A 14,754-nucleotide genomic window follows, 5' to 3' on the forward strand; every position below is an offset into this window, starting at 1 on the left:
ATGGTTCTCGAATTGTCGCCGAAATGATCAAATCCTCGCCATATAAAAGTATGTTTTTAATATTAATTTTAAGATGTGTCTAGCTAATATAATCATTAGGATCTTTTCTTACTCATTTTCTTTTTTTTATTCACAGGTAGATTTTGTTGTTTTGTTAAGTACTTAAAAAAAAATATATTGTAATTTGCCACATGCAGAAGTAATAGACATGCTATTAATAGTAGTCTCAAGTATTTGTTACTTTTTTATATCGTCGTAAGTATTAAAAATATAATAAACAGGTGTGTCCGGTATGTCTATCCGCCTGGACGAGCGCGCGGACTCTGAGGGCAACTTCTCCGTGCTGGCCTTCAAGCCCACCAATTTCAGCGACAACAACATCAACTGCTCCTACAGCATGCTGCCCGTCGGCAACTTCCAGCAGTCCTCACGCAAGTTCCCCGTCAGTTTACCACATTTCTTCTTCTGCTTTCATTAGAACATCCATCATTCCTCATAGCATCTAAACTGTCAAGCAGATTTCTATATTTATATTCAGGCCCATATTCCCAAGTTAATTTAATTAAAAAGGATTAATGTCCAATTTACACTTGGTCATTACAGTTGGACAGTTGCACCGGCCAGATGTAGATTGTATGAACTCACTGGCGCTGGCGCCAGTTAGTGTTCACACTATGCCGGTTGATTGCCAATCCAATCCATCGCTACAGACCAACTGCACTGGTCAGGTGTGAACGCGCATAATACTTATCAATTTTCATGTGTAATTACAGGAATACAAATTAAATCCTCGCCTGCCTATCGACTGGCCGGGCGACGTGAAGCCCGAGGATGAACCATCTTCCGCGTTCCTAAATGAGAAGTGTTTATTTATTTATTTACTAACTATTTATTTATTAATTTAGTATAGGAAGCAATCATATCACATTAAGAAATGAAAGTTTGTTAAGAAAAAATATTTTTAACTAACACAGATTTAAATAAAAAAATATATAACATAGAACTGCAAACAGGATAACAAAACTAAAACTCAGTATGTAAAAAAATAAAATGAGGAACTGATATAACGCTCCTAAGGTGTAAATTTGAATCTTTAAATTTTAAAATGGTGGATTGCTAGAAATTATGTTAATTGTGTTATAAACGATTTAACGGTGCTCTTATTTCAATATTACTTTCTTGTGTTCAAAGGATGAAAAACCACCAGTTGTAGAAACCTAAAAGCTTTTGAAAAATAAAAAGAAACCAGTAGAACCAGGAATATAATGCGATTTAATAAAACCTTTATTAGTGCAATAAACTATCAAATATATTTTATTTTTACTAAACATAAACCAGATGCATAAATGCTTATAGATTATTAACATTTTTTTTATAACAATAGGTGGCAAACGAGCAAGCGGCCACCTGAATCCGCCAAAATGGCGAATTGACCGCTGCCCATAGACATCCGCAATTGAAGATGCGTTGCCTACCCTTATCCGGCGGAGGAGACGCACATAAAGACGATATTTCCCCTTTCCATGCATCTCCTCCACCGTCAAATCCACTTCCCCTTCCCATCTTCTCCTTATAAGAAAAGGATGGTAAAGAGGAAGGGACTTAAATTAGGCCTCCGGCACCACAATCATCAGACAATACGGAATTGCTGAATGATCTCTGCGATCACTTAACTTTTTAGCCTGATTATTAAAACTTTTTCATTCTAGATTTCTATACAGGAAAAGTTGCATAACATATTTTTAGAAATATAGAATTATAAGTTTAAATAAAAGTTAAGTTTTTTATTATTTTTATAAATTGATATTACTGATAAATGCAACTTTAATATCATTGACACCATAATGTCCAATTTTACACCTATATCTTTAATATTTTCTTCAAAATCCTTTGTAGCATAGCAAAATAACACTTCAAGCCACATTTAAATATTCATTAGTATGTCTTTCAATTCCTGTATTAATAAAAATGTATAAACAGTTTTGTTTTTTAATGTTTTCCATGAGCTTAACTGATATAAGAAACATTAATAAAACGTTTTCATAAATAGAAAGGTTTTTATCAGATGTTAAAATACAAAATAATCAAGTTTCCAACTAAATTCACCTTTTCTTTTAACTTTCAGTTTAATACTTAGAACTGTGTTTGTGTTTCTTCTCTTTCTTAACCTTTTTCTTTTCCATCTTCTCCAATTTCCTGAAACAAATTATTTTTTTTTATTTAAATTAAAAACAATTTCTTTGTACCTGGCACTTGTTGGGTTAACAAGATGCGAATAGTCAAATACTGTAACATTTAAATACATAACAGCATCTTAAAAGAGTTATCCGTCAGATTGTAAGCAAAGTATTTAATATACACTTAAATTTAAGGACATAAAGTACACTAAACATACTTTAACAATTTCTTCTTTTGCTTCTTAGTCAACTGACTGATTAGATCCATTTCAGTTAAACCAGAAGGATCATCTTCTATTTTTGTGGCAGCTAAAGGAAGTGCTCCTGGCTTCATAACCAAGCCAGTATCTCTCATCTGCTGCATCAATGTAGGTACATCAGGCTTTTCTTCCTCTTCTTCTTGAGTGGTGGAAGATGCAGCCTGCAGCGCTCGAGCCTCACTCATTGAAAGAGTGTACATTGAACATTCTTTATCTGGAAAAGAATTTTTGCAAATGTTTAATGGCCAAAGTACTTCATATGACCAAAAACATAAAAATTAACATATTTCAGAAATAAAGAATTTATTTCTTTACTTAAAATGTATTTGAATGTACTAAATAAGACAATTTCCATATTGGTAGGTTTTCTAGTTTCTTGGACAACCCACTTACTCCTGTTTCAGCTATTAGATTAAGTAAAACTTACCAGTGTTTATGTGACCCCACTTGTGACATTTGATACACCTGACATTTCTGACCAGTATACCAAAGGGTTGGTCCCGAATCTCATTGTCACCTTTGCAGTAACTCTCTCTAGGAGCATTGTATTTGCGCTGCCACTCAAATTTATATTCAGGCTCATTGTCTTCCCTTTCTCTTTCTTTCTTCACGCCCGGTGGAGGCTCATACATAAAGTTTAAACTCAGTTTGTCTTTACTGTCCTTACTCAGCAATGCTCTAAAAAAATTAAATGGAAATACAAATTATATAATTAATACGTAGTACAATGCTGGTCACAATATAAAACCCGTAAATCTATTATGAATTACATCGATTTGAACTACATTTAACATAAATTAGTCAACTAAAGGGGAGATCATACTTATTTTCATGAAGTTCCTGCTCTTTCTCATACTGAACACGCAATTCTTCTTGTTTCTTCTTATAAGCCTCAGTTTTTTGTTCTGCCATCCATACCTAAAAAGAAAACAAATCACAAAATGTTTTAATAACAGCTGCTCTTTCTTATCATGCGCAATACGCGAAAAAAATGGCTGCTGGTGGCAATTTATGCAAATATCAAAGCGATTGTTTTTAAATAATATTAATACCAGTAATATGGTTTATTTGTGTAATTTTAATAAGTTTTAAGTAAAAATACGTTCAAACTACTCACTCTTTTTAAGTTGTCCCTGGATGCTGGGTGAAAGAATTTCTTGCACATATAATTATTAAAACCTTTCCCCATCTTGAATAACAATTATTATATATTTTTAAATAAGAAGACTACTTGAGTTAATAAGTTAAAAAATAATTATATTACTTTACTTTAGAGTTAAACGCAATACTTATATCAGAAAAATAATATTGTAATAATTAATTGTCAATGTCAAGTCAACTGTTTTAAATTGTCAGAAAGAAGTGTCATTGTTACTGAGAATTTATAGACCTACAAGGATCAAAAAGCAGTTGGTATATTTGGGAACTAACAATGTCTTCACGAAAGCGTCATAATTTGACCAATGAGAGATTGGCAATTGGAAGGGTGAATGTCGCCATTTTTATAATTTCGGAATACCAGAGAAAAATATAATATGAGCAGTTTTACATGTGGTTTTATTCCTGCTTTTTCGTCTCTCGTCTTGACTTTAATAATCCTAAACCTGTAGCAATTTGTCAATGTATAAGAATTTAAATAGTAATCAATTACTACGGTCATTTAGGTCTTATGTTGCAAATCATTTGCATAAAGTTTGGTTTTGTTTGTAATAAGGCGTACGAAAGAAGTTAGGAATTTCTTGTTTCCTGGTAACTCTAAAAACTAGCTGGCGGTCCCGGTCAATGTCATTAAAGTGCCGTAGGATCCTTGTAGGTCTTTACATACACGTTTATCTGTGTCAATGTCATTTTTTAAGAATAAGAAATTCATTCAAATACATGTAAATTGGATGCTTTTAATTGGATTTTTTGGTGACTTTAGGTGTACTAATGGTGATTTTTACTACTGTTTCTTAAAATTACTTAATCTGTATTGTACTCTTCATTGGCAACACTGAAATTGCGTTTCTGTCTTATATTTTATTGCAAGAAGTGATGTTTGTCCTTGTTAAATGGTGCTAGTGATAAATAAGTTCCGAAAGATTAGGTGCAATTTGTGCAAAACTTTCTAGTGATATAAATATACACTTGATTGTTATAATTAAATTGAAAGTACGATAGGACAAATAAATGTTTTCTATTGCAAGAAAAACTAAAATATACATTATAAATTTGCCTATGAAAAAGTTGGTATCATTTTCTACTTATATTCTCGTAATTTTAGATGCTTGAATCTACCCATATTTTGCAAAAGTTTATACATAGACTACTTGGGCAGTGGCACAGTTCATGATAATCCGGATTCGCGATCCACATTTTGCTCATTGTCATCATTGTGTTGCTTTATGTTTTAACACATTCATACCGTTTTATCGTGTCGAAGTATTTTTAGAATCCGATCCGACGGTGGTAGTATAGTTTGATGTCTTTGTAAACATGATATTATGATTGTAAATACTTAGTCCGTCTCTATTATGGTCAAGTGAAATAGTTTTGTGCAATTTATTTGAAGATACTGATTTACATTTACAATTGTGATGAAAGTTTTTATTGTTTATGAAGAATACAGCGAACAAATTCTAAGCTGATAAACTGGTGTTTATGGTAAGTAAATTCTTAATTTTACATTTATAAACATCATTTAATCTTAACAAGTTTTTATTGACACTAGTGCCTGTAACTAATTTTTTTTAAATATTACTATATTGAATTAAATATAACAAACATACTGCTTTTCCCAGTGTATTAAAAAGTGATATAGGTTAAAGATAAGACATGAATATTAAACACATAGGTTCATATTTTTGTACTGCTATAAAGATGGTAATCAAATAAAATAAGGTAGGTGGCTGATGCAGAATAAAAAAAATGTTTTCACTATATTTATTCCATAGCTACTTCCTACAAGGACCAACAGATTATTATAAGATAAATGAAAACCATAAAAGCAAACAAGCTTCAGTCTAACATTTTTTTAACTAGAAATATGAAATTGAAGATATTAAAACAAGTAACAATTTTGTATGCCAATATTAAAAATTAAATGGAATGAAGCATATTTCATTTTAAAGACTTTTAAAGGATTGATAAACTTAAATGTAATTATGACACAATAGTATTTTTATGAAGTGTATAATAATGAATGAATGTTTTTAAATCCTATAAAAATTTATGCATTTCTCCATATAAACTGTGTCAAATTTCACATTCTTCCATTCCCTCAGTTTCCTTACGAGGATCACAAGTTGTTGCTTTACATTTAATTATAATTTTTTGAGGTGTAATTTAATATATTCATTATTAAATTATGTTCCTATGCGGCTTCATTTGCATGATGTTTAGAAAACTTTGATTTATTGTTAACATTTTGTAAAGCTCCCAATTGTAAGTGTCAAAATTCAAATGCACAAATGACAACAGGAACCCATGCTATTGCACTATTGGCTGAAAATTTAAGTAATTTTAGCAACCTTGATTCTTTGCTGGTATTGGCTTATAGTTTCTCTTCCTCTCAGTTTTTCAGTTCAGTTTCTTGTCTATGGCACTCCCTTAGCAGATTGGGCCAGTGTCTAGTGATTAGTTTTTCTCACAGAGCATTTTTTCCTATTTACTCACCCCTTAATTTAATAGCGATAAAATATATAGCCTAAAGTGTATCATAAGTGTAAGTGTGTTTATTAAAAATGGATATTCAAAAATATGCCATGATTGCTGACATTGTAGGTAGCAAAGTGTGGTGTTTACACTTTATTATATTAGTAAAATTTCGAAAGGGTGTAGTTTGTTTGTTTAATATTGTTTTCAACTTATCCTTGTAATTCAACTATAAACATAATAATGACTTTTTTAATACATAGACATCTTATATTTCTGTTATAAGAATTATGTTTTTAATTGGTTTATTATACAATACAAGTGTTTGCTTCAGTTTCCTGTATATGCATGTTATGAATTGCCGTCTATTAATAGTTAAATATATAGTCTAAGAATTAAATTTAATTCCTACTTAGTACTGAATATCTTGTCACCATATGAGCTATATGAAACTACTAGCTGTTTTTGTGCAGCTTTATCTGTATGTAATTATAAAAACTTTACTTTATTGTACATCACCCCTTTAAAATGCAAATGTCAAAATTCAAATGCACAAATGATAACAAACACCTATGCAATTAACTGACAATTACTGTTAACTGTTGTTTTTGTCCCTACTCGCATGTTCATTTTTTAAAATTCATTCACCTCCTAAGTTAAATAATGTGAAGATATATAGCCTATGGTGTGTCCTAAATAGAGGGCTTATTAATAAAAAAGGAGTGATTCGCAAATATGCTGTGATTGTTGACATCCTATATAACAAAGTAGTAGGTGTTTTCATTTTATTATACATATTAAATACAGAAATAGATAGATCTAATGTATTGCTAGACAGCCTAATGCTTTCTTTCCTTCCAAATAAATATTAAAATGCAGTTAGTGGTTCGTGATATATAAGAATGTCTTATGTTAATTGTAATTTTTTGTTTATTTAAATGAGACAAAAATAATGAACTAGTTCTATTTAATTAAAAAACTGTATGAGGTGGGGTTGTCTTCTGTTGATATATGTTAAGTCATCGCGTAATATACTGTAACAAGAGCGTTAGTATATCGGGGGCGGGGGTGGTATGGGGTGGTCGTGGTGGTTTTTATTATCTTAGGTGAAGGGTGTGGTCGGGAGTGGCAGGACAAACATCGGAACGTCGGGATCGATACGATCGCGGACTATTCCGTTTCTGACTAATCAATCAGATGCAAAAAATCATCGTTTTTTTTTCAATAACCAATTGTATCTGGTCTATACAATATTGAAAGAACTGTTCATTTGTTAACATCTTGTTGGTTATCGTTTTATCAACTCTCGTAGATTTTACGAATTTAACGAATTATTTTCCTATGTTTCTTTCCCTATGACCTAGACTGCATTGTGAGCCGTTTTATGATTACTAAGAGCGCCCCTTAGTGTAGATTTTGTATGAAAGAATTAACACAAAAGCCAATGTATAAGTAATAATTAATTTATGATGGTAATAAATCTATTACAATTTAAGCGCGCATCTTTAAAAGTGAAGAACAAACGCCTCTGGTGATTTTTGAGCATTTCAAAATGTGAAGACAATGAAAGTAACAAGTACTATTGCTTTACAATTGTACTACAACGTTGTTTTGTACCCACAATCATAGTAGGCTTAACGATACACACTGTTTTAAGCGAGTGTAATGCGCTTGACATATGAATGACATATTATTTACTTATCTGCCTGTAGACTATACTATCCAGCAGCTTGTTGAGTGTAAGTAGTGCTAGTGATGATTTTGTACGTAAATCTCTAATTCACTTATCATTGATTAACTATTGTTCGATAGTAGTTTTACAAAATATGATGGCTGTTTCTGTGAATTCGTGGTTTTCGTGTATAATTTGATCCTAGCAATTTTTCACTTCGTAATACATAATAAATGATCGTTTTTCGCATCCCTCGTCTGCTCAAATCACGTATTAGAATGGAATAAATTATCTCTGGATGATGGTAATAGAATTAGTTTAGATACTTTATAATGTCAGTTTCTATGTCAAATATAGATTACGCTTTTGTTAGTATCTTGTATGTATAAACCTAAGTTTAGTGGTCACCACTAACATTAGTGGTGTAATAAGATTGGTATAAAGTTGATTGGTGTATCCGTGGTTCTGTAACTCGTATGTATTAATGTGATATCGGGTTTGATAACCAGCAATCGTGAGTCTGGTATGGTAATGTAAAAATAAACCAGTGCATATTCATAAGTTATTTTTAACTTTAATTATTTTTACATGGTAAAGAGCAAACTAACTGTAGGGATAATGTTAGTGGTCATCGTCATTCTGGTATTTACATGTCCTTGAAGAAGTAGCGCAACTTTTATGAACGTGGTGTTCCAATAAATGTTATTGGGACCACTTTGGCTTATCATAAAAAGGTAAAAAGATTTTTTCGTATTAAGCGTTGAAGGCAAGATTATCGCTGTTTTATTTTACAAAATACTTGTCATTCTCGCTTGTTAATAAACTCGTCCGGAATATGTCCTGCGGAATAGTATATTTTCTTATTACATTTTTCGCCAATACCACTTTTAAATCATGGTTATCCTACTTCAATGGTTGATATCAAAAGATTTAACCAAGAGATTGCTCTGTAAATGATATTTTTAGACGAATGTTATAAACACTAAAGCAAATAAAAGATTTTTATTACTATGTTAGTGTTATACATGTAAGTTTGTGTTATCTCTCCATGAGAGTTTGCATATTTGAGTTGTCACCGTCAAGGCTTGAGCAACCTGACCGCTGAATCAGCCTCCTGCTTACACGGATTTAGTTGCTATTTATAGCTCTGTAAATAGTAACCGAACACGAGGTTACAAATGCTTCATGTTAATAACCATGTTAGACAAATGACGTAATTTTCGACAAAAATTTTGTATACATAATATTTTTAGACAGATTTCAGAGTATGGGTTATTATTATGATTTCGTGGATATAAATGCAGCAATAAGAATCTCATAAAATGCCACATCTCTCATGTGCATTTGCATTGTTGTGTGTTCAACGCATTTGTTGAAATGCCAGGGAACAAAAGCAATGTTACTAATAAAAGCTTGGAAACATCGATAAAAGGAATTTAATCTATTTAATATTGGTTAAACAACTACCTTTGAAATGCTATGGCGTGGCTTCTAATTTTTCATTTATTGATTATATTCAATTGTTAGGTACAATAATAATCGATAGAAAAATAATCATCGTAAAACATACGGATTAATCAACACATTGCACATGATACACAATTTCCGCCCACGAGCAGTATACAAATAAAATATTGTATGTATTATTTCCTTACGTTATCTTGTGTAAACTAAAGCTAGGAGAAGGCACTGACTGATTCTGGTCTAGTGTTGGAGTACCCAGACGTTATAAAGTTTACGTAAGACTTGTTATTTCGTTATTCATCAGGATTAGCAATACACCCGCTTTCTTATTTATTGTCGATATACGATGAGGATACTTTTGTTTTTTTTGTTCGTCAAATACGTAACAAAGAAAGTGAGCAAAGCAACATTGGAGTTGTATGAATAATAGAAATGTATAATGGAATATTCTTGCAATCATTGCCTGCAACAGTAAATATTTACTGTACTTCATGTTTTGTTTACAAATTGTTGTTATGTTATTGTTTACATTTAATCTGGGGCGCCATTAACCTAAACAAAAATATTTATAAAAATTTGCTAAAGCAAACGCTATTTGGTGACATTGAAAGCGTATAATTTTTGATGCATTTGATAAAAAAATGTATATAAGTTTTTAAAAATAGTATCGCTTTTTTTGCATTATCTGATTACGTTTGGTGTTTTCGTCTTAAATCAGAGTGTCGATTCCAACGAAGACTTCTAGTGTATTTATTATCTGCGCCGAAATTTGCGTAGTATAGTCGCGTGGCGAAAAAAACCCAAGTAGCGGTCTGCCTTGTATTGTATAGTGCATGTTTTGCATATTATTATTACACGAGTACAAGTACTACAAATGTCATTTTTATAAAATCTGTTACTGAAACGTAAGCAGTTGTCAGCACCTAAAATAAATTTTGTTTATATACGTTGTTTAATATAGATGACAATGGCTTTAGTAGATTTTTTCATTCAAGTGTTTAACAGGAAAACAGCGTTTAATGTACAATTATAAGCTTGATAAATAATATGCCGAATACACAAGTTTATTTGTAATTTAACAACATGTGTGTATATATTTTTGTGTCAAGAATCTTTGCTACTAACTCACTTTGCCTCGCGACACCATCCGTGTGGTATTTAAAATTCACTATTATTTTTTACATTTGTCACAATATTTATCGCTATCCTTTAAGCTTTTTTTGAGATACCAATTTAAAAAAACATCCATGCAAACTTTGGCGTTTATAATATTACTATCACAAGCAACACATAATAAAATATGTTTTTAAATCACTTTTATGATACATTAGGTATTTATAATAAGTAACGATCATCCTCATGAGTATTAATGCACCGACGGAAATTGAAACAAGTAGGTACTAGTCTGTTATCAGAAAATACTTTCCGTTTACACACAATACCTATTAAAAACTAGAAAAACCCATGTTTTTATTGTTTACTTAAAAGTTAAAAAAACTTTTCCTCGGCGTACAATTAACTACGCTTTATGGCCGTATCTCTTCATGAATCGGGGCAATACTCACTGCCATATTTTTTTAAAATTGTGATTATTTGATGTTAAACTTGTGACAATATCTGGATGATGTGATAAAATTTATTTGAGTAAAATGCGAATGTATAATGCTATTTTTATCAACGTTGTCCGATAAATAAGTTGCTTGTTAACTTTCAAGTCCTTAAGTTGTAATGGTTTGGAAACACTGCAGGGACAGAGTAGGTATTTCACAATATGGTAGAGCTATCTCTTTCGTAAGGGTTGGATTTACTATCTTATAGGTATCGTATAGTATTAGTTACAGGCAGTAAGCATGTTTCCGATTCCGCAAAATGTCATTATTATCTCATTACCTTTTTATTAAGATCTAAAAATAGCTAGAGAATGTTATCGGCGACGTTATCTCAAGGCGAGAAGCGTCACATGCGCTGTGCCGTACCGTGCGTCCGACACAGCTGGTCTGCGCTACACATGCACTACTGCCCCTAAAACTCCTGGCATTCAAGAGAGCATTTGTTTAGTTTACAATGGAATGTAATAACTTTTACTTCGATATGTGTACTACTTTTTTTTGAAGAAGTATTTCAAAGATTAATATTTGGTTACCGCGTTTTATTTTCATGTTGTACGCCGCATGCTATATGCTGTTATACGTTATATGCTGGGTACATATATATTAATGGTACATAATAGAAATGTGTTGCAACTGTTAGCTTTTGTTTAAAGAAATATTGTAGTTACAATTTTAAAAGTTAAAATATAAATCTTGGCGCCGAGATGGAGTCTGGTTTTCTAGTATTTCCCACGGAACGCACCAATGTCTGTTTCAATTTGTACAGTTGATAATATATTGGTACATAATACTCCGTACGCGATCAGCTTAATAAAAGTGATTTCAAATTAATTGCTTTCATCTACACGAATATAAGCACGTATAGCTCAGACTTGGTAAGACACTGCGGAGATAGAAACTAGGATCTATTATGAGTCCAGTGCACCCTTACCTCTCCGATACTCCAATCAATGTATTACCTACTGGGTTGTTTACTTCAATAATTTCACGAAACGTAGTAGGTATGTGTCTCAAGACAGTGTATTGTGGCGGTGGCGGCCGTGTTGTCAAAATAGCGTCACCAGCAATTGCTTTAATCGGTGTCCGGCTGCGAGTCAATTACTTACTTGACAGCGTGTGGAAGTTATTCCTACATTTGAGGGCGGAAAGTGCGCTGCGGGAATACTTCCCTCTGCTGTTTGTTGAGATACAGAAATAGATCCTCTTATTGACACGAATTAGTCGAACACTTATGTTTTATGAGAAAAAAACTATACATCTTACGTCTAACTATCTTATTATTATTATTAATGCGAATGTTTATATGGCTGTATGTATGTTAGAGTTTATAGCCCAAACGGCTGAACAGAGCTCGCTCAAATTTGAAACTATGTTCGTATACTATTTATATACTGTTAACCAAGCGATGTATTTGTTGTTTTAACTAATATCCGTAAATATTACGTATATAATGCCGTATTTTTATAGAACGGGTTATATTATTTGAAATTTATATAACTGCTTATGTTGCGACTGTTTAAGGAACAAACATTTTTCGATAATTTCTCTCTTAACATATACGATTGGGTTCATAAAGTTCTAACAAGTTTAAAACTTGCAAGTCCAACGTTTGAAGTGTGTTAATTGATTGACTAATTTTGATGTTATTACTCATTTTTATTGGTTATTACGAAATAATAAGGAATTTGTTAATTTAAAAATCAATTAATTAATGTGAATTCTAAATATAGACAACTTTTATGTAGTTTCGATATTAAGATAAAAAATATAGTGATCAATGAAACATTACTTGTTACCTAGTAAACATTCAATTCTTGAATTATTATTTGTGCTGATTTTGTATTATTCTTTCGGCCGTGGAAACCCACGATCAAATTAACATGTTCTAAGTGGACGACAAAAAGTTTTTCAATGAGTGAACTTTTTCTTCTTAGAAAAGGTTTCTATGCGACTTAAATGGTATAAATTTCTTCGTGTACTGAGACTTGGTTTATTTTGAGAAGCGAGCGCTCGAGCCCGTCTTGGGTACCGGTTGGCGCTACATATCAAAAGACAAACCCACCTAACAGGGCAATCTGCCCGGGGAACGCCATCGGCACTTAGATGAACACAACTAGAAAGTACTGGCCCCAGATTATTAACTTACCAGACCTGATCACTATTCAATTAAATACAAAAACAAGCCTTTTATTTATATCATTCTCATGATATATTACAGCAAATGTATTACGTTTTTAATATAATTTATCATTACATAGAACGATAACACATTTGTAACTTGACAAAAGATCTTGTAATTTACATTCGTCATCGCCACTGAGACCTAAAGTTATTCAAATAAACACTTTGAATTAGGGACTTAAGTTAAATAAGTTATCAACGCATCCGAAACCAGAACTAAATAGTCTCTTCCATGACTACACTGTTATTCCCTGACTCAGCGTTGTATTGATTTACTACAATATTATTACTAAACGACGTAAAACAATTGACGCAACAATTTAATTGTTAACACAAACCGCGGACAACGTCACATGTTTGATTAAATTTGTTACTATATTAGTTGTTAACGTTATACAACTGCGAGTGATTGTCCGTACCAAATATCCATGTAAAAAAATCTATTTCCACTAGCATTGATATGGAGATTGTTAGACCAGTTACAGATTACCTTACGTGCATGTCTATAGAACCTTAAATAAACAAAGCTAATTATTGTTCTTATTCGCATCATGTGATCGAGTACAGTAAGGATTGACTGAAAAATGTAGCAAAGCCAAATGACGTCTGTGCAAACTATGACAATGCAATTGCCAATTAGTCAGCAATGGTGATTACTGTCATCCAAAGTAGTTTAGGAGGGAGGGCTATGTTTGAGGTTAATTCAATAATAGCTCGACCTCTCAAAGAACTTTTTGATATCTCCAAATACTTTGCAAAAATTATAGAGATCATTTAAAAATTCTCGTATGTTTACGATGCTCTTCTATCTCCAAGTAACATAAGTTATGAATTATGTTACATTTGTATTTATGAATGGATTGCTAGTTTTATTATTGAGTGTCATAGTTTTATTTGTTTGTATGTTTGCAGCTGTTAGTACCGCGGTGAAGGCGACGGCATGTGGCGCGGCGCGCGGGTTCTGGTGCTCGCGGCGCTGGGCCTACTGGCCGGGCCTTCTGCCGCCGCCAAGAAGTACAATATCACCATTGGCTACTTGCCTTCGATCAAAGGCGAGCACAGGGACAGGCAGGGTCTCGCCATCTCCGGTGCACTCTCCATGGCCCTGGAGGAGGTCGGCATCATACTTTCACAAGCATTCAGATAAAGAAACGCATTTATGAATAAATAAGAAATATATTATGACAACGTTTACACTTTGGTGTAATTTCCACACTTAATGTCACAAACGTGTGTGTGTTATTAACGAATTTTGTCACTGGTTTTAGATTAACAACAGTTCTGTGATCCTGCCCGACGTGCAACTACTGCTGGAGTGGAATGACACACGCTGCGACACGGTGACAGCGACGCGGTTGCTCACAGACATGAGCTGCTCCGGCGTCGTCGCCTTCTTTGGACCCGAAGGTCGCTGTCATACAGAGGCTATCATTGCACAGTCGCGCAATCTACCTATGATCTCTTATGTGAGTAGGAAAGACCTATCCAGGTTTAATGCCATGAACATTTAATTGTAACTTATTATGTACATTTGTTAAATATACTTTTTCAGAAATGTTCCGATTACCAAACTTCAACATTGCCAAATTTTGCTAGACTGGAGCCGCCTGACACTCAGGTATATAATATCTATATACTTGTTTAAAAGCTCCTCACATATGACACAAACTTAAATACCGCAACTTTTCAGGCGACGAAATCTGTGTTATCTTTATTGAGGTACTACAGATGGAATAAGTTTTCGATACTGTATGAAG

At 32.7% G+C, this 14,754-nt stretch overlaps 3 protein-coding genes across 3 annotated transcripts in view; 2 read left to right on the plus strand and 1 right to left on the minus strand.

Annotated features, from left to right (window-relative positions):
* The window catches only part of LOC106109177 (guanylate cyclase 32E-like), a 3,877-nt gene extending 2,574 nt beyond the window's left edge, over positions 1–1,303 (plus strand). The window contains 3 exon segments of the mRNA XM_013290582.1: positions 8–48; positions 282–442; positions 774–1,303. Coding sequence (XP_013146036.1) covers positions 8–48; positions 282–442; positions 774–905 — 334 coding nt within the window. The 3' untranslated portion in view covers positions 906–1,303.
* Positions 1,304–2,037: 734 nt separating this feature from the next.
* Positions 2,038–3,771, minus strand: LOC106109317 (corepressor interacting with RBPJ 1). The gene is made up of 5 exons (XM_013290768.1): positions 3,555–3,771; positions 3,261–3,355; positions 2,865–3,115; positions 2,396–2,651; positions 2,038–2,196 (listed from the first exon to the last, which is right to left on the minus strand). Exons 1-5 carry the CDS (start codon positions 3,624–3,626, stop codon positions 2,127–2,129), a joined length of 744 nt encoding a protein of 247 aa, XP_013146222.1. The 5' UTR covers positions 3,627–3,771; the 3' UTR covers positions 2,038–2,126.
* Positions 3,772–4,452: 681 nt separating this feature from the next.
* LOC106109318 (guanylate cyclase 32E-like) overlaps positions 4,453–14,754 on the plus strand; it is an 18,840-nt gene continuing 8,538 nt past the window's right edge. The window contains exons 1-5 of the mRNA XM_013290769.1: positions 4,453–5,080; positions 13,910–14,111; positions 14,266–14,463; positions 14,550–14,615; positions 14,688–14,754. The exon at positions 14,688–14,754 is cut by the window's right edge and continues 150 nt beyond it. Of these exons, the coding sequence (XP_013146223.1) occupies positions 13,938–14,111; positions 14,266–14,463; positions 14,550–14,615; positions 14,688–14,754 (505 nt within the window). The 5' untranslated portion in view covers positions 4,453–5,080; positions 13,910–13,937. The remainder of the gene's footprint in view (positions 5,081–13,909; positions 14,112–14,265; positions 14,464–14,549; positions 14,616–14,687) is intronic.

Source organism: Papilio polytes, unplaced genomic scaffold, assembly GCF_000836215.1.
Source record: "Papilio polytes unplaced genomic scaffold, Ppol_1.0 DF821289.1, whole genome shotgun sequence".
Taxonomy (NCBI): Eukaryota; Metazoa; Arthropoda; class Insecta; order Lepidoptera; family Papilionidae; genus Papilio; species Papilio polytes.